General features: G+C 42.2%; 1 protein-coding gene across 5 annotated transcripts in view; it reads left to right on the top strand.

Annotated features, from left to right (window-relative positions):
• Window positions 1-23,846, top strand: part of gpr155a (G protein-coupled receptor 155a) — a 65,219-nt gene that overhangs the window by 30,176 nt on the left and 11,197 nt on the right. For all 5 annotated transcript variants that reach the window (XM_052015739.1, XM_052015755.1, XM_052015747.1 and 2 more), the window contains 5 exons: window positions 1,339-1,422; window positions 8,203-8,323; window positions 10,065-10,143; window positions 13,984-14,077; window positions 22,207-22,414. In XM_052015739.1, the coding sequence (XP_051871699.1) occupies window positions 1,339-1,422; window positions 8,203-8,323; window positions 10,065-10,143; window positions 13,984-14,077; window positions 22,207-22,414 (586 nt within the window). The remainder of the gene's footprint in view (window positions 1-1,338; window positions 1,423-8,202; window positions 8,324-10,064; window positions 10,144-13,983; window positions 14,078-22,206; window positions 22,415-23,846) is intronic.

The raw sequence follows: 23,846 nt of genomic DNA, 5'->3' as shown, positions 1-23,846 counted from the left end.
TATTGTTTTTACCTGTGCTACATTAATGCACTCTGTACTAACTCAATGTAACTGCACTGTGTAATGAATTGACCTGTACGATCAGTTTGTAAGACAAGCTTTTCACTGCACCTCAGTACAAGTTACAGTAATAAACCAATACCAATTTGTTGTTTTGTGGCAGCAGTACAGTGCAAAGACATAAAAATCTATAAATTACAAAAATAAATAGTGCAAAAAAAGGAATAATGAGGTAGTGTTCATGAATCATTCAGGAATCTGATGACAGAGGAGAAGAAGCTGTTCCTGAATCATTGAGTATGGATTTTCAGGCTCCTGTACCTCCTCCCTGATAGGTGTGCCCATGATGGAGCTGGCTGAGTCTACAACCCTCTGCAGCCTCTTGTAGTCCTGTGCATTAGGGACTCCATACCAGGCTGTGATTCAACCAGTCAGAATGCTCTCCACCATACATCTGTAGAAATTTGTAAGAGTCTTTGGTGACATACCAAATCTCCTCAAACTCCTAACAAAGTAGAGCTGCTGGCGTGCCTTCTTTGTGATTGCATCAATGTGTTGGGCCCAGGATAGATTCTCTGAGATGTCGATGCCCAGGAACTTGAAGCTGCTCACCCTTTCCACCACTGACCCCTCATTGAGGACTGGGGCAATGAGGCAAGTAACTCAGTTCAAGAGCAATTGGGGATGGGCAATAAATTCTGGCCTTGCCAGCAATGCCTAAATTTCAAAGAGCGAATAGATTTTAAAAAATCCTTATTTCTTCTGACGGTGATTGACATCTGAGCTAAAGTATCAAGTGAGAGTAAACCTCTATTTCTATTATTTTAAACAATTTAATGCTCTATTTCTATTATTTAAAACAATCATCTCTGTACACCAATAAGATGTTTTTAATTAACCTTCTAGTTAGTCCTATGATATACCTATTTGTAGTACTACACCACAAGGAATAGTTGAGTAGTTTGTTCATCAGATTTCCATTCAAGTCCAGCTGTACTTAAGAGATCTCAAAGAACTCAACCAGATTATAAACTGTTCCAAATCGGCAGGGATTCTTTATATGTTGGCAAAAGAACTTTGGAAGTGCAGTGAGTCCTATGCTACTTGTTTCGTGTTGTTACTTGATGCAATGGGTGTGCCATTATACAAAGCAGACTATCCCCAGATTTACCAGGAACAACACTATGGGAGATGGTTATCGCTTACCTTTATTTCATAATTAGGGCAAAATGCATTGTTTTTTTCTGATATCTTTTCTTTAAAAAAAACCTAAATATTCCCTGAGTCCATTTTAAATTTTAAACCACTTATATACACACAATTTTTCCCTTCATGTAGGTATGGACTGTAGCTGTCATGGTGCTGAATAAGAGATTTAAGCAGCTGCCTCATTTATTCTCTCTTAACTTGCTGATTGCACAGGTAAGGATCTTTAAATATAAATTATTGGGATTATTTTGTGACCACTTTTATTTAGAAATAATTTGACTGCTGGGCAGTAAATATTTTCTGCAAATACTGCAAAATTGAATGGAAGGAAATTAGATCATGAAGTGCATCCTGATATTGCTGAAATTCTGATGAAAGGTCATTGACCTGAAATATTAACTCTGTTTATCTCTCCACAGATACTTCCTGACTTGCCAATTCTGTCCAGCATTTTCTGTTTTTGTTTCAGGTTTCAGCAACTTCAGATTTTTTTTCAGCTGTTTTATCTTTTAAATTTGGATGTGTGATTGAATATAGTTCAACAATCTGACGTATCTGGGTTAAAAATAATGCTAAAGCAGCTAAGCTTCATTCTTGCTGTTTTATTGCTGAACTCCTTTGGTGCATTAGCAAGTCATAGAGAGATACAACACAGAAACAGGCCCTTCAGCCCACTAAGTCCACGCTGACCATTAGCCACCCGTTGACACTAAGGTGGCCTTAAGATTTCTTTATTAGTTACTTTTACATCGAAACACACAGTGAAATATATCTTTTGCATAGAGTGTTCTGGGGGCAGTCCGCAAGTGTCACCACACTTCCGGCGCCAACATAGCACGCCCACAACTTCCCAACCCATACATCTTTGGAATGTGGGAGGAAACCAGAGCACCCGAAGGAAACCCACGCAGTCACGGGGAGAACGTACACTAATTCTACGTTAATTCCATCTTTTTTTTATTCATCCCATGTTCTGATGAACTCCCCCAGATTCTACACTCACCTACACAGTAGGGGCAATTTACGGTGGCAAATTAATCTACCACCCCTCGTGTCTTTGGGATCGGGGAGGATACCAGAGCACCCAAGGGAAACCCATGCAGTCACAGAGAGAACATGCAAACAGACAGCATCTGAGGTGAGGATTGAACCAGGAATCTGGCACTGTGAGACAGCAGTTCTACCAGCTGTGTCACTATGCCCCCCCCCCAATGGATTTCCATATACTGTCTTTAGAAAGCACACCATCAGGTTTTATGATCTATATTTACTGTATGTTCAAATACACCAGAATTGTGCAAGTCTATGGCACAGAGAAGTCCATTATTCTGTTCAGATCATCTCTTGGTCTTTTGCCTTATTGGTACCGAATATCATTTGCCTAGTAGATACATTTTAATTGCAGTCTCCCTGATAACTGCATCTGCACAAGGTGCATCCAGTTGCAGCTCCTTACAGACTGTGTTAGGGAACTGGAGCTGCAGCTGGATGACCTTCGGCTCCTATGAGAGAACGAGGAGTTCATAGAAGAGCTACAGGGAGGCAGTCGCTCCTCAGCTGCAGGAGGCAGGTAGCTGGGTGACTGTCAGGAGAAGGAAGGAGAATGGCCAGGTAGTGCAGGGTACCACTGTGGCCGTTCCCCTGAATAACAGGTATACCACTTTGGATACTGTTTGGTTGGGGGGGGGGGACCTATCAGGGGGAAGCCACAGCGACCAGGTCTCTGGCACTGAGCCTGGTTGTGTGGTGGAGAAGAGGAGGGCGGTGGTGATAGAGGATTCTGTGGACGTGAAAGAGACTCCCAGATGGCATGTTGCCTCCCAGGTGTCAGGACCGGGCCCACAGCATTTTGAAGGGGGAGGGCGAACAGCCAGAGGTCATGGTACATATTGGTACCAATGCCATAGGTAGGAAAAGAGATGAGGTCTAAAGAGGGAATATAGGCAGCTAGGTAGGAAGCTGAAAAGCAAGACATCAAGGGTAGTAATCTCTGGATTGCTGCCTATGCCATGCACCGGTGAGGGTAAGAATAGGTTGATTTGGCAGATGAACGCGTGGCTGAGGAGTTGGTGCAGGGGGCAGGGTTTCAGATTTGTTGATCATTGGGATCGCTTCTGGGGACCTGTACAAAAAGGACAAGTTACACCTGAACTGTAGGGGGACCAATATTCTCGCGGGCAAGTTTGCTAGAACTGTTGGGAGTGGTTTAAACTAGTTTGGCAGGGGGATGGGAACCAGAGTGATAGGTCAGAGGTTGGTGCATTTAGTGTACAAGTAGATGCAGAGTGTAGAAAGACTGCGAGGAAGGATAGGCATTTGAAAGGGCAAAATTGCAGTCAGTTGGATGGGCTGAAGTGTGTCCACTTTAATGCAAGAAGTTTCAGGAACAAGGGTGATGAATTTAGAGCATGGGTAAGTACATGGTGGCCATTACAGAGACTTGGCTGTCACAAGGGCAGGAATGGCTGCTGGATATTCCAGGGTTTAGATGTTTCAAAAGGGACAGGGACAGAGGTAGAAGAGGTGAGGGAGTGGCTTTGCTGTTCAGGGACAGTGTCACAGCTGTAGGATGTCCTGGAGGGATTATCTACTGAGTCAGTGTGGTTGGAAGTCAGAAACAGGAAGGGAGCGATCACTCTATTAGGAGTTTTCTACAGACCGCCCAATAGCAGCAGAGACGCTGAGGAGCAGATTGGGAGGCAGATTTTGGAGAGGTGCAAAAGCAACAGGGTTGTTGTCATGGGTGATTTCAACTTCCCTAATATTGATTGGCACCTCCTTAGTGTAAATGGGATGGATGGAGCAGAGTTTGTTAGGAGTGTCCAGGAAGGATTCCTGACACAGTATGTGGAGAGGCCATACTGGACCTGGTACCAGGCAATGAGCCTGATCAGGTTTCAGATCTCTCGGTGGGAGAGCATTTTGGAGACAGTGACCATAACTCCTTAACCTTTACCATAGCCTTAGAGAAGGATAGGAGCAGATGATATGGGAAGTGTTTAATTGGGGGAGGGGGAATTATGATGCTATTAGGCAGGAACTTGGAAGCATAATTTGGGAACAGATGTTCTTGGGGAAGTGCACAATGGAAATGTGGAGGTTGAGGTTGTTTAGGGAGTACTTGCATGGTGTTCTGGATAGGTTTGTCCCATTGAGGCAGGGTAAAGATGGTAGAGTAAAGAACCATGGTTGACAAGAGACGTAGAACATCTTGTCAAGAGGAAGAAAGAAACTTACCTGAGGTTTAGAAAGTATGGATCAGACAGGGCTCTAAAGAGTTACAAGGTGGCCAGGAGGGAGCTTAAGAATGGACCTAGGAAAGCTAGAAGGGGGCATGAGAAGGCCTTGGTGAATAGGATCAAGGAAAACCCCAAGGCATTCTACACATTTGTGAAGAATAGGAGGATTACTGGAGGGTAGGACTGATCAGGGATAAAAGAGGAAACGTGGCTGGACTGGGAAGAGGTAGAGGAGGTCCTTAATGAATACTTTGTTTCAGTATTCACCAGTGAGAGAGACCTTGGCATTTGTGAGGATGGTGTACAACAGGCTGATATGCTAGGGCATGTTGATGCAAGGAAAGAGGATGTGCTGGAACCTTTGTGAAATATTAGGATAGATAATTCACTGCAGCCAGATGGGATATATCCAAGGTTATTACGGGAAGCGAGGGAAGAGATTGCTGTGCCTTTGGCGATGATCTTTGCGTCCTCACTGGCCACAGTAGGGCCAGATGATTGGAGAGTGGCAAATTTTGCTCCTTTGTTCAAGAAAGGGAGTAGGAACAACCCTGGGAATTACAGGTCAGTGAGTCTTACTTCAGTGGTGGGCAAATTACTGGAGAAGATTCTTAGACAGGATTTATGGGCACTTGGAGAAGCATAGGCTGATTAGGGACAGTCAGCATGGCTTTGTGAGGGGCAGGCCATGCCTCACGAGCCTGATTGAATTCTTTGAGGATGTGACAAAGCACATTGATGAACGTCGAGCAGTGGATGCGGTGTACGTGAATTTCAGTAAGGCGTTGGATAAGGTTCCTCATGGAAGGCTCATTCAGAAAGTCAGGAGGTATGGGTTCCAGGGAAACTTGGCTGTGTGGATTCAGAATTGGCTCACCCATAGAAGACAGAGTAGTTGTAGACAGAGCATATTCTGACTGGAGGTTGGTGACCAGTGGTTTTCCGCAGGGATCTGTTCTGGGACCCCTGCTCTTTGTGATTTTTATAAATGACTTGGATGAGGATGTGGAAGGCTGGGTCAGTAAGTTTGGAGATGACACGAAGGTTGGTGGTGTTTTGGATAGTGCAGAAGGTTGCTGTAGATTACAACAGGACATTGATAGGATGCAGAGCTGGACTGAGAAGTGGCAGATGGAGTTCAGCCTGGAAATGTGTGACGTGATACACTTTGGAAGATTGAATTTGAAAGCAGAATACATGGTTAATGGCAGACCAGTGTGGAGGAAGAGAGGGATCTTGGGGTCCATGTCCATAGATCCCTCAAGGTTGCCATATAGGTTGATAGGGTTGTTAAGAAGGCATATGGCATGTTGGCCTTCATTAGTTAGGGTATTGAATTCAAGAGCTGCCAGGTAATATTGAAGCTCTATAAAACTCTGGTTAGACCACACTTGGAGTTCAATTCTGGTCGCCTCACTATAGGAAGGATGTGGAAGCTTTAGAGAGGGTGCAGAGGAGATTTACCAGGATGCTGCCTGGATTGGAGAGCATGTCTTATGAGGATAGGTTGAGTGAACTCAGGGCTTTTCTCTTTGGAGAGAAGGAGGATGAGAGGTGACTTGATAGAGGTATACAAGATGATGAGGCATAGATCGAGTGGACAGTCAGAGACTTTTTCCCAGGGTGAAAGTGGCTAACACAAGGGGGCATAATTTTAAGGTGATTGGAGGAAGGTATGGGGGGATGTCAGAGGCAAGTTTTTTACACAGAGAGTGGTGGACACGTGGAACGCACTGCGCCAGCAGAGTTGGTGGAGGCAGATACATTAGGGACATTTAAGAGACTCTTAGGTAGCTATATGAATGATAGAAAAATAGAAGGGGATGTGGGAGGGAAAGGTTAGATAGATCTTAGGGCGAGATAAAATGTTGGCACAAGATCGTGGGCGAATGGCCTGTACTGTGCTCTAGTGTTCAATGTTCTAAAATAGTGCCTCTACCTTGATGGTTCTCGCAAACATTGAATTCTAGATCACATGCCCTCTTTAGGTGACACAAGAGATTCTGCAGATGCTGGAATCTGGAGCAACAGACACAAAATGCTGGAGGAACTCAGCATGTCAGGCAGCATCTATGGAGGGAAAAAAACAGTTGATATTTCAGGTCGAGACCCGTCATCAGGACTCAAGTCCTGAGTCCTGATGAAGGGTCCTCAAGACTTGAGTCCCGATGAAGGGTCTTGACCCGAAACATCGGCTGTTTATTTCCCTCTGTAGGTGCTGCCTGACCTGCTGAGTTCCTCCAGCATTTTGTGTGTGTTATTCTTTAGGCGAAGTCTGTTCTCAACTTCCCCAAATCCTTCAATCTTTGTCCACAATCATTTCTTCCTGCCTAGGTCTCTCATCCTATCCACCTTGATTAAACTTCTGTTGAACTTCTCTGTTCCAAAGGAAACAACACATCTTAGCTCATCTTTCCTCTTAATTAATTGCTCTATCCTTGTTATTCTCTTTTGAGCCCTTTCTCATGCCATTCCAATGTTTCTATAATGTGGTGACTTCAAACATCATGCAGTACTCTAGCAATGGTCTAATTAGTATGAACTCCCTACTCTATATTTTATTCCTTGATCCATGAAGAAGAATATTCAACAGCCTGCCTTAACTACTCTATCTGCCTTCTCTATTATGTTTTTTATATTGGATCTGGGGACATACAGCTGTCTCTATTCCATTGTTTTCAGTATCCAAACATTAAATGATTATTCTCTTGCTTTGCTTGCCCTCCCAAAGTGCAATCTCACACTTCAAATTAAATTCCATTTGCCACTTTTCCACTCCCTAACTAATCCATTGATACCTCCTTGGTCTGGAGCTTTCTTCCTCATTATCTCATAGCTGTGTTTTATATTATTTGAATGCCTCTGAATCATGCTTCCTACATTTAAGCCTGAATCATTTACTGTACATATGCCATAAAAAAAACAAAGCTTCTGGCACTGAACCTTGTGGAACCCTGTTGCAAACAATCTTTTGAACTATTGAAGCATCTGTCCACCTTTTGCTTCCTGCAAAACAGACTCATTTGGATCCAATTTGCCACCTTTACTTCTCTGATTAGTTTACCAGATCTGGCTTGGTCAAATGCATTGCTAAGATTCATGTAGGCCACATAAACCTCATCAAGCTGTCTTACTGCCACCTCAAAAAAAATCGTCATTTTTCAGACAGATCTTTCCTATAACATGCTGTGGTGGTTATATTACTGGATAAATAATTCGGACTCCTGAATTAATAACCTGGAGATGCCAGTTCAAATACTACCATGGCAGTTTGTGAATTGAGTTCAGGTAAATAAATAAGTCTGGAATAAAAAGGTAGTATCAGTAATAGTTTCTCTGGAAGTTCTTGGATTGTTCTTCAAGTATGACTAAGTTCATGAATGTCTTTTTAGGAAAGGAAACCTATTCTCCTTAATTGGCTTGGCTTGTATATCATTCCAGATTCACCCCTTTACTCCAACTGCCCTGCAGAATTGCCTATAAAGTCTAAGAAGCTCCTCACCAACTTCTCAACAGCAGTTAGAAAAGGGCAGTAAATACCAACCTCCCAGCAATGCTCATATGCTTCGAATACATTAACAAAATGTATAATGTACAAGTTATAATGTTCAGCATGAACCAGAGGGTGAAGCAAATTCATTTCACTTTGTAGAAGAAAGTGGAAAATTCTGATTCTTATGCTCACATTGTGAATATTATTTGCTCTGTCATTTGAAAATCTATTTACATTATTACTTTTGAAATTGTTTTCCAGTGTATGGTCTGCATAGGAATGGTCGTGTGGTATGTTATCCACAAACAAAATAGTCTTCTTGGTCAAGTTCTGGGATTCATTGTGCTATATAGTTCATTGTATAGTGCATACATATGGACAGGTAAGGTGCCTAGAATGTAGACCAAAAGCTCAACATGTCAGGCAGCATCTGAGGAAAGAGAAATGGTTAACATTTCAGGTCTGCAGTTCTGATGAAGGGTCATAGGCCTGAAGCAATGACTCTTTCTCCTTCCACAGATGCTGCCCAACTTGGTATTGGTATTGCTTTATTATTGTCACTTGTACCAAGGTACAGTGAAAAGCTTGTCTTACAAACCGATCGTACAGGTCAAGTCATTACACAGTGCAGTTACATTGAGTTAGTACGGAGTGTATTGATGTAGTACAGGTAAAAACAATAACAGTACAGAGTAAAGTGTCACAGCTACAGAGAAAGTGCAGTGCAATAAGGTTCAAGGTCACAACAAGATAGATCGTGAGGTCATAGTCCATCTCATTGTATAAGGGAACTGTTCAATAGTCTTATCACAGTGGGGTAGAAGCTGTCTTTAAGTCTGGTGGTACGTGTCTTCAGGATCCTGTATCTTCTACCCGATGGAAGAGGAGAGAAGAGAGAATGTCGCGGGTGGGTGGGGTCTTTGATTATGCTGGCTGCTTCACCAAGACAACGAGAGGTAAAGACAGAGTCCAAGGAGGGGAGGCTGGTGTCCGTGATGTGCTGGACTGTGTCCACAACTCTCTGCACTTTCTTGTGGTCCTGGGCAGAGCAGTTGCTGTACCAAGCCGTGATACATCCAGATAGGATGCTTTCTATAGTGCATCGGTAAAAGTTGGTGAGAGTCAAAGGGGACAAACCAAATTTCTTTAGCCTCCTGAGGAAGTAGAGGCACTGGTGAGCTTTCTTGGCCATGGCTTCTAAGTGATTTGACCAGGACAGGCTGTTGGTGATGTTCACTCCCAGGAACTTGAAGCTCTCAACCCTCTTGACCTCAGTACCATTGATGTAGACAAGTGCATGTACACCGCCCCCTTTCCTGAAGCTCTTTTGTTGACATTGAGGGAAAGTTTGTTGTCATGACACCATTCCAGTAAGCTCTCTATCTCCTTTCTGTACTCCGATTCATCGCTGTTTGAGATACGGCCTACAACAGTGGTATCATCTGCAAACTTGTAGATGGAGTTAGAGCAGAATCTGGCCACACAGTTATGAGTGTATAGGGAGTAGAGTAGAGGGCTGAGGACGCAGCCTTGTGGGGCACCAGTGTTGAAAATAATCATGCTGGAGCCTATCCACAATTTTCTGTTCTTTTCTCAGATTTCTGACATTTTCATTTAGCATTCCTCATTCCTATGATGTAATTTCTGGAATATTTGACCATTTTTGATTTCTCATTTAACAATACCTCCTCTTGCTTTCTTGATTTATTTTCTCCAATTTCTTTCTCTTTGGATTCTCCCACTTTCTCTGTACAGCTGTGCTGATAACTTCCTTTCCTCTCTTGATACTTTTCTTTCATCCCTTCCCAACCTCAGGCTTCCCAGCCTTTCTGTTTCTTTGTTATATTTCCTGTTTTACCTGCCTCCCATCCTTTCCCCCTTTCCTGCATTATCTGAGGATCAGACCTGTGACCTTGCACAGTGCTGCTTTCCCCTGTAAATTTTCTGATTGCTAACGTCATAAAAATTCCAAATGCTTGCTGATAAATTAATAACAGGAAAATCCATCTGATACCCTGTTTCATTAATTAGAGCTCTGATAAGTACATGAATGTCAATAGGAATTCAGGTATTTTGTGACTTCTTGTAAGATGATTTAAATGTCAACCAATTTACTTTATTAGGTCTGATAGCACTATCATTACTTCTGTTGGAGAAAAATGTGTCTGAGCACAGAGGGTTCTTCATGATTGCCGGATGGGGGTAAGAGCCTTTATTTTTAATTGTTTCCCTGTTGCCATGATACTTTGTGTTTGCAGATACTGTGGCTGCAGTAAATTGTATTTGGGAGGCAAGTGTTTTAAGTCAACATCAAAGGGAAGAGGGGTGAAATCTCTTTATTTGTTTTGTAATCTAAATTGCACTGATTGATCCAGATGTCTTGGTTACCCTGTTGTAGGAAAGACGTAATTAAGCCGGAAACAGTGCAAAGAAGATTTACAGGAATGTTGCCAGGACTCAAGGGCCTGGGTTATAGGGAGAGGTTGGGTAGGCTAGGACTTTATTCATTGGAGCATACAAGACTGAGGGGTGACCTTATAGAGGTGCATAAAATCATAAGGGGCATAGATAAGGTGTCTTTTTCTCAGGGAAAGGGAATCAAATGCTAAAGGGCAAAGGTTTTAGGTGAGTGGGGAATGACTTAAAAGGGACCTGATGGGCAACTTCTTCACGCAGAGGGTGGTGCATCTATGGAATGAGCTGCCAGAGGAAGTGGTTGAGGCAGGTATATAAAAAGACATTTGGACAGATACGTGGATAGGGAAGGTTTAGAGGGAAAAACATGGGAAAATGGAACTTGCTTAGTTGGGCATCTTGGTCAACATGGATGAGTTGGACTGAAAGGCCTGTATCCATGCTGTATTGTTCTATGACTAAACGTCCCTGAATGGGCTTGCTGCAGGCACTTGTCACCCCTTTCCAAGAACTTCCCTTTGCAGGGTTCAGAATGCTGATTTCTCTGGCCCAATTGGTGCCCCAGTGGAGTTGGGATCTAGAGCAATTTAATAATCTGAGCTGAGGTGGGTTGGCTCAAATGAGTCCCACCACAAAATTCCTCTGGAAGCCGTTGACAGCTGGGAAAACCCTACCCCCAGATTCTCCAAGCTGTCTAGGTTTTTCAATCTATTTGAATCCCATTGGACTAAAATAATTAAATTGTTAAAAGCCAGTTAAAATACATTTTAACAGTTTAAATAAAGCACAAATAATTAAAATAAAATATATCTTGTCTATTCCTCCCCTCCTTCCCTGCAGCCCCAACATTCCTCACTCAAATGAATAGGCTCGTGGATCTGGATCCAGGGGCTTCTTGGCTAGTTCCAGCTCTACCACTGGACTCTAAGAGGAGTCTAGTAGTAAAGCGCAGCCTGATGTTTGTGCTGGAACTCAGCCAGTAAGATTGGGATCTCTGTGGGAATGTGGATGACCAAAGCTCACTGGCACTTAAGGTTGAAACCCAGCAAATTCCAAGACAATTGAATTAAGAGAGACTGACCATAATTATTATTCTGGCTGTAAATTTTACTGCAAAATAACGCTGCTGTTCCATCCCCATCAGACCTTGTGTTCTTGCTCACCAATAGAAAGACTGGATGGACGCATTAGAAACATTGTGTGGGCTTTGCTTGAAACATCCCTTGTCGAACCTGCTGCAGCTCAGCAGAGTGGGCCTGCTGGAGAGACCCACTCTGTTGTTCTTCCATGAGGCAGTGCCAGTTGTGAGTGATGACTGGGCCTCAGGCAGTGAACCTGAGTCTGAAGTCACTGCCCTAATGATCTTTGACAGTGTTATATTCAAAAAACTTGTAACAGTTAAAATAGACTAAGATATTAAATAGATTAATTAATTTTAAAAAATCATGTGTAGAAAAATATACAAAAATGTTTGACAGTTGTTGCTTGTATACCAGACAAGGTTGGCATAAAAGTTGTGGAGCCAGATGCAAAATGCTCCCAGCCTCTCAGCACAGAATATTCTGGGACCACCAGTGGAATCTGTTGTGAGCCCACTGGCATCTGAATTTCATCTGACCTTCAGTGTTGTATTTATCAACAGAGCTATAGCTGGTGGTTCTCTGCTGAACTATGGCTCACAGTGAAGTACAGAGAAGGTTGAGAGGCTTTGCACTTGTGTATCATTTTTCAAGATCCTGGAATACCCTAAAGCACTTTTCACTTAATGAAGGAACTTTGAGTGTGTGCAGCAAGAAGTACATAAGAACCAATTTACAGAAGGAAAAACTCCCACAAATACCAACAGAACAAACATTCAGTGTTTAGTGATTTGATGGAGGAATAAATATTCACCAAGACACTACAGGTAACTCCGCTGTTCTTTGTAGTGGAGTTACACGATCTTCTATATCCATTAAAGGGAGCAGACAGGGGCTCAGCAATAGAAAGGTGGCCCTGTTTGCTCATGATTGTTGGAGAAATGCTAATAATGAGATTTGAATGTCATACTGACCAAACTTGTTTCTTGTCTTGTACTACTGGGAGGCAAAGGTTTTCCTGCTGCCCTTGTAGAACTGGTTAATCTTCTGTTCAGACTTCTTCTCATTTGAACATCACTGACAGGCAGCTTGTGGGAACAAGGGAACCAAATGTACTCTGGTTAGGGGCCTTCAGTTCCATCACCAGGCATGGCTTGGTAGCACCGTCAATGGTTGATGGAGTTGACTGAAAGAGTGCCAACATGAGGGAAGATGTGATTGATCCTGTACAGTCAGATCTAGCTGTCACATATGCATCTGTCTCCATTGTGCTGGTAAGAGTGAACTTTTGGAGACAAAGTCTTGTAATCATACTGAGGTCTCAAACATCTGCTGTGACTTATCACCATGCAAAATGATTTGGATTCAGAACAAATATAACAACTCAAAACTTTGCATTCATGTGGTGCTGCAGAATTTTATTTCATCACAATCTGTATACTCCTGACCCAACATATCTCTCACTCTGACATTATCATCAAGCCAGGGATCAATACTACTTCAGTGAGAAATATGGATCATGTGAGAAATTGTACTGGACCTATCTAAAAACATGGTGCTAATCTGGTAAAGCTGCAATGTGGGGCTACCTATATGTAAAGCAGAAGTATCGCACTGTAGACAGAGTTAAACAATCCTAGAACCAAAGAATCAAATCAAAATCCCACAATCCTGCCACATTCAGTTGTGAATGTTGGAGGGCAATTCAACAACAAACATGAGGAAGAGAATTCTCAATGATGACAGACCCAGCATCTGTTTGCAGAAGTCAAAGCCAAACTATCTGTATGCTTTGGAGCAAATGGATAAATTATTTTTGTGCTGATATGGTTGATGAGAATGTACAATTCTCACCCTGACCCATTTTACCATCTCATTGTAAGCAGAGCATGAGTCTGAATTTAATCACCACACTGTTGTCCAACTTCAGCTGCTTTGGTTCTGGAATCTCACTGTCTCCCTACCTTTCTTTCCTCCAAGATACCCCTTAAAATTTGCTCTTTAGGTAAACATCTGTTCTTATCTGGCACCATCTGTTTATCTGTAAGTGCCTTGAGGTCATTTTTATATCATTAATGGAACTATATAAATGGAGGTTGTTGTTGCTATTTATCTATTCATTCACATCCTCCTCGGCTTATGGCTGGTGAGTTATACTCTTTTGAGAGAACTCAACCACATCAGTCATTAGCAATCTTTTTTCTGATGTTTAATGTTTTTGTAAATTATCTGTAAATCTTGGGACAGCCTTTCCCTATCAGCAGTCCATTTAGTAAATTGGTTAAGTTGTGCATCATTACTGAGATTGGAATTGAATTGTGCATGTTATCATCTCACCCATTGTTTGGGAAACCTGGAAATAATGTGGTGGCTGGATTTGGGCTGTTGAGACAAATATACTGGAGAGAATTTTAGATCCATCATCCATTTGCAGGTATGGATGCAATAATTATCTTTAATGATGAACATCTCAGATAATGTATCTTTTCCCTACAGCTGTGCATTATGATTTGTTATTTCAACAATTATTTTTCTTTTGTTCCACTAGAATACCAGCATTCATTCTGGGAATCATATTGATTACTGGTCACCCAGATATGCAATCAGTGGGTGATTCAGCATTCTTTTATGGACGTTGTCAGGTAAGAAATAAATGCAAATCTCTTCAGGAATGCTTGATGTGTATGTTTTTTCCTTGGAATTTGCTATTTTGTGCTCTGTCCAACAGACCTTCGAGGTTCCTCACTGTAGATCCATTGATCTGTTTGCTAAGATTTTTGCCTACTTAATGCGGGCAGGTTCCTTCATGTGTAACTGAATGTTAATTTGCCATCTTTTGGTTCTTTGTTAGATTAGCCTAACTAAATTGTGGTCACTATTTCTAAGTTCTCTTTACCTCACTAAATTGAGCAATTACTCTTGCATGGTCAGATCCAATAAAAGTAGTAATCCAGGAATTGGTCAGATGATTTCTGGAGAACAGTCCTTACTTTTATACAATGTATTACCTTCAAACAAATTTAGATGTTGGAGCATCGTCCTTGCATAGGATCATACATTGCAGAAACAAGCCCTTTTGGCCCACAGAGTGGGTGCTAAGCACACATTTACACTAGCTACATTTTATCCTCCCCACATTCCCATCAACTTCCCCCAAAATTCTACCACTCACCTGTACACTAGGGAAAGTTTACGGTGGCCAACTAACCTATCAACCTTCATGTCTTTGGGATGTGGAATGAAAATGGAGCACTTGGAGGAAATCTATGTGGTCACAGGGAGAACAAGCAAACTCCACACAGACAACACCAAAGGTCAGTATTGAATCAGGGTTGCTGGAACTGTGAGGCAGTAGCCCTACCAGTTGCGTCACTGTGCTGCATCATTAGGAAGAGACCCATCACTATCTTTCAGCATCTAGCTTCTCAGGATGAGAAATAAATGTGGCCTTTTTTGTACCTACACACGTCTCCGACCAAGCAATTAAATATTTTATATCACTTCCACAGTTCGCTGACCTTGGGAATGCACCAACAATTAAGCTTTACCCTGTCTTTTATAACTCTGCTTAACTCTCCAAGAAGGGATTCACTTTTATTCCCTATCTAGCTGAGTTTATTTATTCTCTAGTTTGATCTCCAATAACACTCAGCAACTCATTCCTGACATTTGAGCGAGGGAGGGAGGGAGGGATGGGCGGGGTGTGGTTAGTGTTAGTAGAAAATAAATATTTTGATTAAATACATTAGGGATATTTAAGAGTCTCTTAGATAGCCACATAAATGATAGAAAAATGGAGGGCTATGTGCGAGGGAACGCTTAGGTATCTCAGACCAGGATAGTGTTGGCACAACATCGTGGGCCAAAGGGCCTGTACTGTGCTGTAATGTTCTATGATACCTGGCCAAAAGCTGGATGTCAAAGCAGGACCCCATGTGAAGGTTAGCTTGTTTGATGTACAGAAAGAAAACATTAACATTTTGTGGGCCTTTACTCATATGCTTTTCTTGTGCTTAAATGTCAAGACAACTCCTGTGATAAACTACAATTCTGTATGAAATAGAGTGGCTTTTATCCACCAATGCTGTGAATTGGACCAAGAAAAGATCCTTTGGGAGCATTCATTTCACGAGAAGTGTCACATACTCTTCTGTGACTGCCTGTATATCAGTGTTAAATATTATAAATACATTACATATACATTTTACAGCATAGCAACCAGTTGGGCTCCTTCTATCCTACTTCATCTGTATTCATGCTGCTTTAGTTTCCACTTAAACAAATTTATCTTGTTTGCCTAAATTACTATTGTGGTGGTGATAGTTGTGTGCTCTAAGTGCTCTGGGTGAAGATGGTTCTCTTGAATTCCAGATTCATTTGTGACTATTGGCCTCTAGTCTGTTCCTCGCCATAAGTGGGAACACAATCTCTATATCTTCCCTAATGAAAGCTTGGATCAGAAAATAGCTTGGCAATAGGTAGGAGGTGATGGTTGAGGTCTGCTTTTGGGATTGGAAACCTGTGACCCGGTGACTTTGGGGATCAGTGCTGGACCCTTGCTGTCTGTAATACACATTAAGAATCTGGATGCGAATGTAGGAGTTATGATTAGTGAACTTTTAGAAGACACAAAGACTGGTGGTGTTAATGAAAATAAGGATGGTCTTCGTTCACAAAATGATATTGATGAATTGGTAGTATGGGCAAAGAAATGGCAGTTAGAATGTAATCCTGGAAAGTGTGAAGTAATGCATTTAGAAGGTCTAATATAGCGAAGATGTACACAATGAATGTGAACTTAGGAAATACAGAGAAACAGAGGAATCTTCGAGTACAGATTCAAGGATTTCAGAAGGCAGCAGTACTAATTGATGAGGTGGTTAAGAAGGCATCCGGGATACTTGCCTTCATTTCCCATGGCATGGAAAATAAAAACAGAGAGGTTATGGTACAACTATGTAAAACTTTAGTAAGGCCACATCTGACAAATTTCTGTCAGCACACTCTTGGAAGGACAAAATTGCCGTGGAGAGGGTGCAGAGAAGATTGACCTGGGATGTTGTCTGGGATGGAGTGTTTCAGTCATGAGGAGAGACTGGATTTTAGGCCACACTGGAGGCTGGACTTAGGAGCAGAGGAAGCTGGGAGGTAGGGGGTTGTTCAAAATTATGAGGGGCATAGATAGGGTACATAGTAAGAAACTCTTTCCCTTGACTAGAGAGTATAGATACAAGATAAGGGATAGGAAATACAGAGGGGATTTGATGAATTTTTTTCACCCAGATGGTGAATGAAATCTGGAACTCGGTGTGTGAGGGTGCAGGATGCAGTTACTTAGATGAGCACTGGAAACTCATTGCATTGAAGGCTACGGGAGGAGTGCTAGGAAATAGGAAATTAGTATAGATAGGTACTTGACAGCTGGCATGTATATGGTGGGCCAAAGGGCCTGCTTCTGTGCTGTAAGCCCATTGGGGAAACGCGTTGCCCGGCTGATGTAAATGGTCATTGACTTTCCTAGCAAGCTGTTAGAGCCTGATCAAGAAACTTCCCTACTTTGTAGGCAAAAATTACCAGCCTTACAATGAGAATGAATGAAATCAAACCAGAATGTCAGTAATGCTAGTTACATTCTTGCCTTTTCAGTTGTAGCCAGAGCATCACCAGCAATGGTATCTCTTGTCCCACATTAATGCCCGCAAGAGTTGTCTGTGGCCCCTTCCTGTTCTTTATCTATTGTCACGAACCAGCAACAAAAGAAACACACTGAGCATGATTCAGTGTTAATAACTATTTTATTAATTACTACTTATGATAATACGTAAAATAAAAGTAAAAATGTTAGTATGTTAGAATTCAAAAATGTTAAACCTCGAACGTTAACCCCAAAACTAAACTCGTCGTGTGTGTGTGTGACAAAGTCCCAAACTCCAAGTTCCAGAATGGTTCTTAAAGTTCAGTTCCGCAAGTCATAAGGTGAAACATGAGCAAGGGCTTCTTCAACAACCACTGTTGTCTGAAGATAAGACGTAGATGTAGAAAAACAGAGAGAGAGTACATACGAAATCCAAATGTTCCACGATGGAACCCAAACGACACTTCAGTGTTTACTCGGTAGTGACTTCCTCACCCCAAAAAGCATCCGAATCGTGGTCGTCCACACACAAATACCTGTTTCCTTCTACAGGTCAGCAACAAAGTGAACTCCACCGGATTACTTCCAACTTCCATACATGGATTTCAGTAGCAAACACAGTTATTGTTTCTCATCCATCGATAGAGAAAACAAGCAGGCTGGTGTCTCTCTCCCTTCTCTCTCTCTCTCCTTCTTCTTCTGACTTCTCCAACAACGTCATTACGTCCTTTATCTTCTATTGACGTAAGCACGCCCCACACACACAAACACACACACACTCTCTATCTTAAAGGGACTTTCACTGAGTCCGTAACACTATATGCTATAAGTACACTGATGGCTGCCGTATCTAAAACTCCATGGCAACCCTTTATTGCCAGACAGCTTGCCCAACGTTATTTTTCTATGGGCAATTATTACCACCAATTAAACATTGGGAAGACTGAGATAATTATTGTCTATCTTTGCTACACCCTCCAAATCTTCTGTCTTTACCTCTCATTGTCGGTGTAGCAGCCAGCATAATCAAATACCCCACCCACCCAGGACATTCTCTCTTCTCTCCTCTTCCATCGGGTAGAAGATACAGGAGCCTGAGGGCACGTACCACCAGACTTAAGGACAGCTTCTACCCCACTGTCATAAGACTATTGAATGGTTCCCTTATATAATGAGATGGACTATGACCTCACAATCTACCTTGTTGTGACCTCGCACCTTATTGCACTTTGTCTGTGGCTGTGACACTTTACTCTGTGCTGTTATTGTTTTTACCTGTACTACCTCAATGCACTCTGTATTAATTCAATGTAACTGCATTGTGTAATGAATTGACCCATACGATCGGTTTGTAAGACAAGCTTTTCACTGTACCTTGGTGCAAGTGACAATAATAAACCAAAACCAATAATAAATCTATGCCAGCAGTTCCACCTCCCTCTTCAGTGAGTGACTTGGGCTGAAGCCAGCAAAATCTGCAACCTACGGTCCCCAACCTTTCCAAACAACATTACTCTTACAAAATACCCCATCCTTCTCCCCGCCACACACCTGACATTGTTAAGAATGCCCAAAGCTGCCTAGACCCCTCTATCTCCACTAATCTACTTCGGTTTATAGTCCCTTGTGCCTTAAATTTATAATTCAAACATTTCATTCTTTTGTTTTCAGGAGGTGACTGTGGTGTCTGGGTAGTTGTTACCAAACTAGTAATCCAGAGGCCTGGACTAACAATTCAGGGATGAGGCTTTTAATCTCATTGTTGCACTTGTAGAATTTAAATTCAAATAATAATCTAGAATTCAAAAAGAAAGAATATAACAGGTAGTCTCAGTTTTGATGACCTCCTGTTGCTAAAGCCCAATTGGTTCACAAATCCCTTCAGGGGAGAAAATCTGCCATTTTTGCCTACTCTGTTATATATGTGACTCTAGACCTCTGAAATGCCCACAGGCCATTCATAGCTGCCACATTAAAGCAGAAAAAGAATGAAACTGTGGGACCACCCAGCATTTATCAAGGCAGCAAATTCAGACATGCCGTTGTTGCTCTCTGTCCAGTTGATCTTGCAAACTCTTCCTCACAATGTAAGGGAAATGGTGACTAAATTGGCAGAGCTGCCCAATGACTAGTCAAGCAATTCTTATGGAATTCTACCATGCAGACAGTGTGCCAGACAATTACCACATTAAAATCCCTGGGTAGGTCCTTTCCATCCCTTGACTGACTCATCAGTGGTTTACACAGTTGTGTACAGTTGGGAATGGCTCAGTCCTGGGAGTCCTGAACATTGCTTCTCGATCACATGAAGTCTCATGGCATCAAGTCAAATGTAGACAAGGAAGTCTCCTCTTGATTACCACTTTCTGTCCTCCCTGAGCTGATGAATCAGTGCTCCTCTATGTTGAGAAGAGGCACTGAAACTAGTAAGTGCACAGAATGTATTGGGAGTTTGGAGAAGTGGAGAACTTCAAGAGTTGCTTGGTACCATGACCACTGACCGAACTGGCTGACAGCTTGAGAACCTGGGTCTGCAGCAGATAATGAGTGAACCAACCTGATGGATTAACCTATTTGAACCTGTTCTCACCAGTCTGCCTACAGCAAATGCATGCGTCCATGATGGTATCGGTAGAGGTGACCACTACAAAATTCACCTTGAGACAAAATCCTGCCCACATTAAGGACAGCCTCTGTGATTTGTGGCACATCAATTGTGCTGAATGATATAGACTCAGAATGGCATTCAGCTCAAAACTTGGCATTCATGAATCTGGTAGCATGGTGGTGCAGCTAGGAGAGCTGCTCCTCGCCACTGGTTTGCACATTTTCCTTGTAAGCATGTATGTTTCCTATGGGTGCTCTGGCTTTAGCCCAGATCCCAAAGATATTTGAGTTGGTAGGTTAATTGGCCACGGTAAGTTGCCCCAAGTGTAGCTGAGTGGTACAACCTGGATGGGGGTGGGGGTGTTGATGGGAATGTATAGGGATTAAGTTACAGGGAAAAGATTAGTGCAGGAATGGGATTGCTCCATGAGCCAGCACAGACTCGATGGATGGCATGGTCTCCTATGTCAAAAGGAAATATGGAAGCATGAAGTGCTATGGACCATCAGCAGCAGCAGAAAATGTAATCTCATGGCCTGGCAGAACATTTGCTCTACTATTGGTGTCAAACCTAGGGATCAATTCTGTTTCAATGAGGCATGTAGAAAGGCAAACTGGGAGCAGCACCAGGCGTACCTAAAAATGAAGTGCAAACTTTGTGAAACTACATGTGAACTTAACAGCAAAATCAGCATGCAATTTACAACTTAGTGATCTCATTATCACAGATCAGAGCTCTTCTCTCCTGTGCATCTAGCCATGAAGTTTGGTGAACAGCTAACAGGAGGAGGGTGCTCCAAGAGTATCCCCATCCTCGTCAGTGGTGGTTCTCAGCATGTGAGTGCTAAAGTCCAAGGCTGAAGAAATGTTCAATAAATGATCCATCTCAGCTTCTTTCTGAGATCCCCATTATCACTGAAGCTAGTCTTCAGCCAATTCGATTCACTTCACATGAAATCAGGAAAGACCTAACAGCACTGGATACAGCAAAAGGTCAGGGACCAGACAATATCCCAGCAGTGGTACTGAATACCTCATTCTAGAATTAACTACACATCTAGCCAAACCGTTCCAGGACAGTTACAACACAGCCATATACCTGACAACGTGAAAAACTTCCCACCTATGTCCTATTCACAGAATGCAGGACAACCGTTTATAATCATCAGCAAAGTGATAAAAGGTGTCTCACACAGCACTGACTCACCAACAACTTGCTCACCAGCACCCTTTTGGGACTTCAATAGCTGACTACAGACTTGATCAGAGCCATGAACCAAAGAGCTGAATTCCAGGGGTGAGGTGAGAATGACTGCCCTTGAGATCAAGACAGCGATCTTGAGGGCAACCTGGTCTCATGAGGACCTGGTAAAACTGAAATTAAAGGGAAAACACTCCAGTGGTTGGTGTTGAACCATGTACAAAGTGGTTGTTGTTGCTGAACAAGTAGTTTCAGGACCGTGTCCTGAGTTCAACCATCTTGAGCTGCTTTATGAATGACCTTCCACTATAATGTCAGAAGTCAGGATATTTGCTAATGAGTGCCTCAGCAAATCAAACTGCTCATACCTGCATGCAGCAAAACCTGGACCACATTCAGGCACAGGCTTATGAATGGCAGGTAACATTCATGGCCTCGAGAGCCAGGAAGTGACCATCTCCAACATTGTGGAGGTCACCATTGACTAGAAACTCAACTAAATCAGCTACATACTGTGGGTACAAGAATAGCTTAGAAATTGATATCAGCAGTAAGTGACTCACCTCTTGGCACACTGCAGTCTTCCACCATCTACGAGGTATATGCTCTCCCTCATCTGGATGAGCGCAGGGCCAAACACAGTCTCGAAGCTCAATACCATTCAGGACAAAGCAGTCCACTTGACTGGCATCCATCCATCACCCCAAACCATCATTCTCTCCATCACGTGCATGATGGCTGCAGTTTCGATCACTTATAAAATGCCTTGCAGTTACTTATATAGGTTACTCTGATAACACCTCCTGAACCCATGACTTCTACCATCAGAAGGATGGAAGCAATTCATGAAGGTGACTCACCATCATTTTCTCAAGGACAGCTAGGGATGGGCCTACATCCTGAAAAATGAATGAATGAAAAAGTATCCTCTGGCTTTATAATTCTTCCTTCCTGAAAACCCTTGTTCTTTTTACTCCAGCTTCTAATGTTGCAAAGTTTGCTAGCATTAATTTGGGAAGCCAGTAACATGTGACAGATATCTTATTGACAACATACACAGGCACTAACTGAGAAATCTCATGCATAATAGGGATCATGTAACATTCATTGTGGTGGAACTAAAATGCTGTAATGAAAGAAGTTATTTGTGGTTTTGGGCTTCCATTAGGTAATAAAATATGTTGACCCATGTGTAGTAAGAATAATGACTAAAAGTACATGTGATTCATGAACTTTGGAATGGATTCTTGTTGATTTGACACTCAAATTTGCATCCACAGTTGTGTGGGCATGTTTCTGATTCCTTTTCATGTGTTTGTCTATTACAGATTATTAGTACAATGGTGGTACTGTCGTGTAGCATTATTCTTGCGGGTTTATCACTGATGTTACTGAGTCGAAATAGGCAGGATAATGCTTATCAAAAGCTGCAACGCAACTCTATTTCCAGGAGTACGAGTGAGGATGGCAGAGTGAATGAAGTCCAAGTAACAGCTAGCAATGGAACATCCAATGCAGAATTTGCATCAGGAGAAGGTGAAGGTGTTTTGTTTTAAAGTACGGTACACAGTATAGAAAGAGAGATCTGAAAATTCTTGCCTGTTTCCTGATGAAAAATCTGGCACATTGTTTTTTTTAAATTGTGGGAATAGTCTGAGTTGTTTCCTTTCTTCCAACCTACTCTTACTGTCCTGCTGTGAACTTCCGTCGAGTTGCATTAAATTGGATTCATTGCTGGTTGTGCCCAGTTCAATGATTGGTCCAAGAATCACCAAACCCTAATGGTTGATGAGCATTCTGGGGAGATTTGTTGAGCATACCCAGCATCCAAAATTCTTTGAATTTAGGGCATTTTCATCAGTATGCATGGCACTGAACCCACCAGATACTTTAATCGTCTGTCATGAATGTGAGATACTGTTTTGTATTTGTGCACACGCATATTTGGCATCATTATGAAGCCTCTTTGGGTGAAGAGTTGAGATGCATTATCCAGCTTGATGAAGTTCAGCAGCACCCAAATATAATGCAACAGGTGGAATCCTACTTAACAGTTTGGAGATGGCATGGTTTAAAGACACATTTATCCAGTCTAGATGAAGTGGAACATTGCAAGTGCAACATTGCTTACTTAAAGATATGGATACGTAGCCCATTTTAAATTTATAAGTAAGAAGAAGCTGTTCTTATTTAGCCAGTTATGAAAATTTAAAAAAAACTGCAGATGCTAGAAATCTGACATAAAGGGAAAATTCTGGAAACACTCAGCAGGTCAATAGAATCAGTTAATGTGAGGTGGGAAGTTCAAGGGAGATATCAGAGGAAGGTTTTTTACCCAGAGAGTGGTTGGGGCATGGAATGCGCTGCTGGGGCAGTGGTGGAGGTAGGTACATTGGTCAAATTCAAGAGGTTACTAGATAAGCATATGGAGGAATTTATAAAATAGAGGGATATGTGGGAGGAAGGGGTTTGATAGTCTTAGGCGAGGTTTAAAGGTCGGCACAACATTGTGGGCCGAAGGGCCTGTATTGTGCTGTACTGTTCTATGTTCTATGTATCAGGTGGAAGACCCTTCATAAAACTGGGTAAGAGAGAAAACAAATTAGTATTAAGCTGCAGAGAGGGAGATGAAAGGATGAATCGGACAAAGGGAAAATCTGCAAAAAGTGAGTCTGGTCTTGTTGTGGTAATAAGTTGTAGAGACTCTCTGGTCAAATAGCTTAATTGGAGAGTTAGTCGGTGATAATGCGGACCAAGAGGTATAATGCGTTGCAAATAGCAAGGCTGTGGGAAATGCAAAGATGTGCTCAAGGAGAGAGGAAAAAAAAGTCAATATCACAGATGGATGACTACAGCGAAAATTGCCAGTTCTGATACAGATAGCAAAAGCAAGTTACCTGAAGTTGGGAGAATTCAATATTGAATCCAGAAGGTTGGAACGTGCCCTGACAAACAGTGAAGTGCTGTT

Source organism: Pristis pectinata, chromosome 1 (assembly GCF_009764475.1).
Source record: "Pristis pectinata isolate sPriPec2 chromosome 1, sPriPec2.1.pri, whole genome shotgun sequence".
NCBI lineage: Eukaryota > Metazoa > Chordata > Chondrichthyes > Rhinopristiformes > Pristidae > Pristis > Pristis pectinata.
Note: the sequence above shows the minus strand (reverse complement) of the source record. Positions and strands in the feature narration are given on the sequence as shown.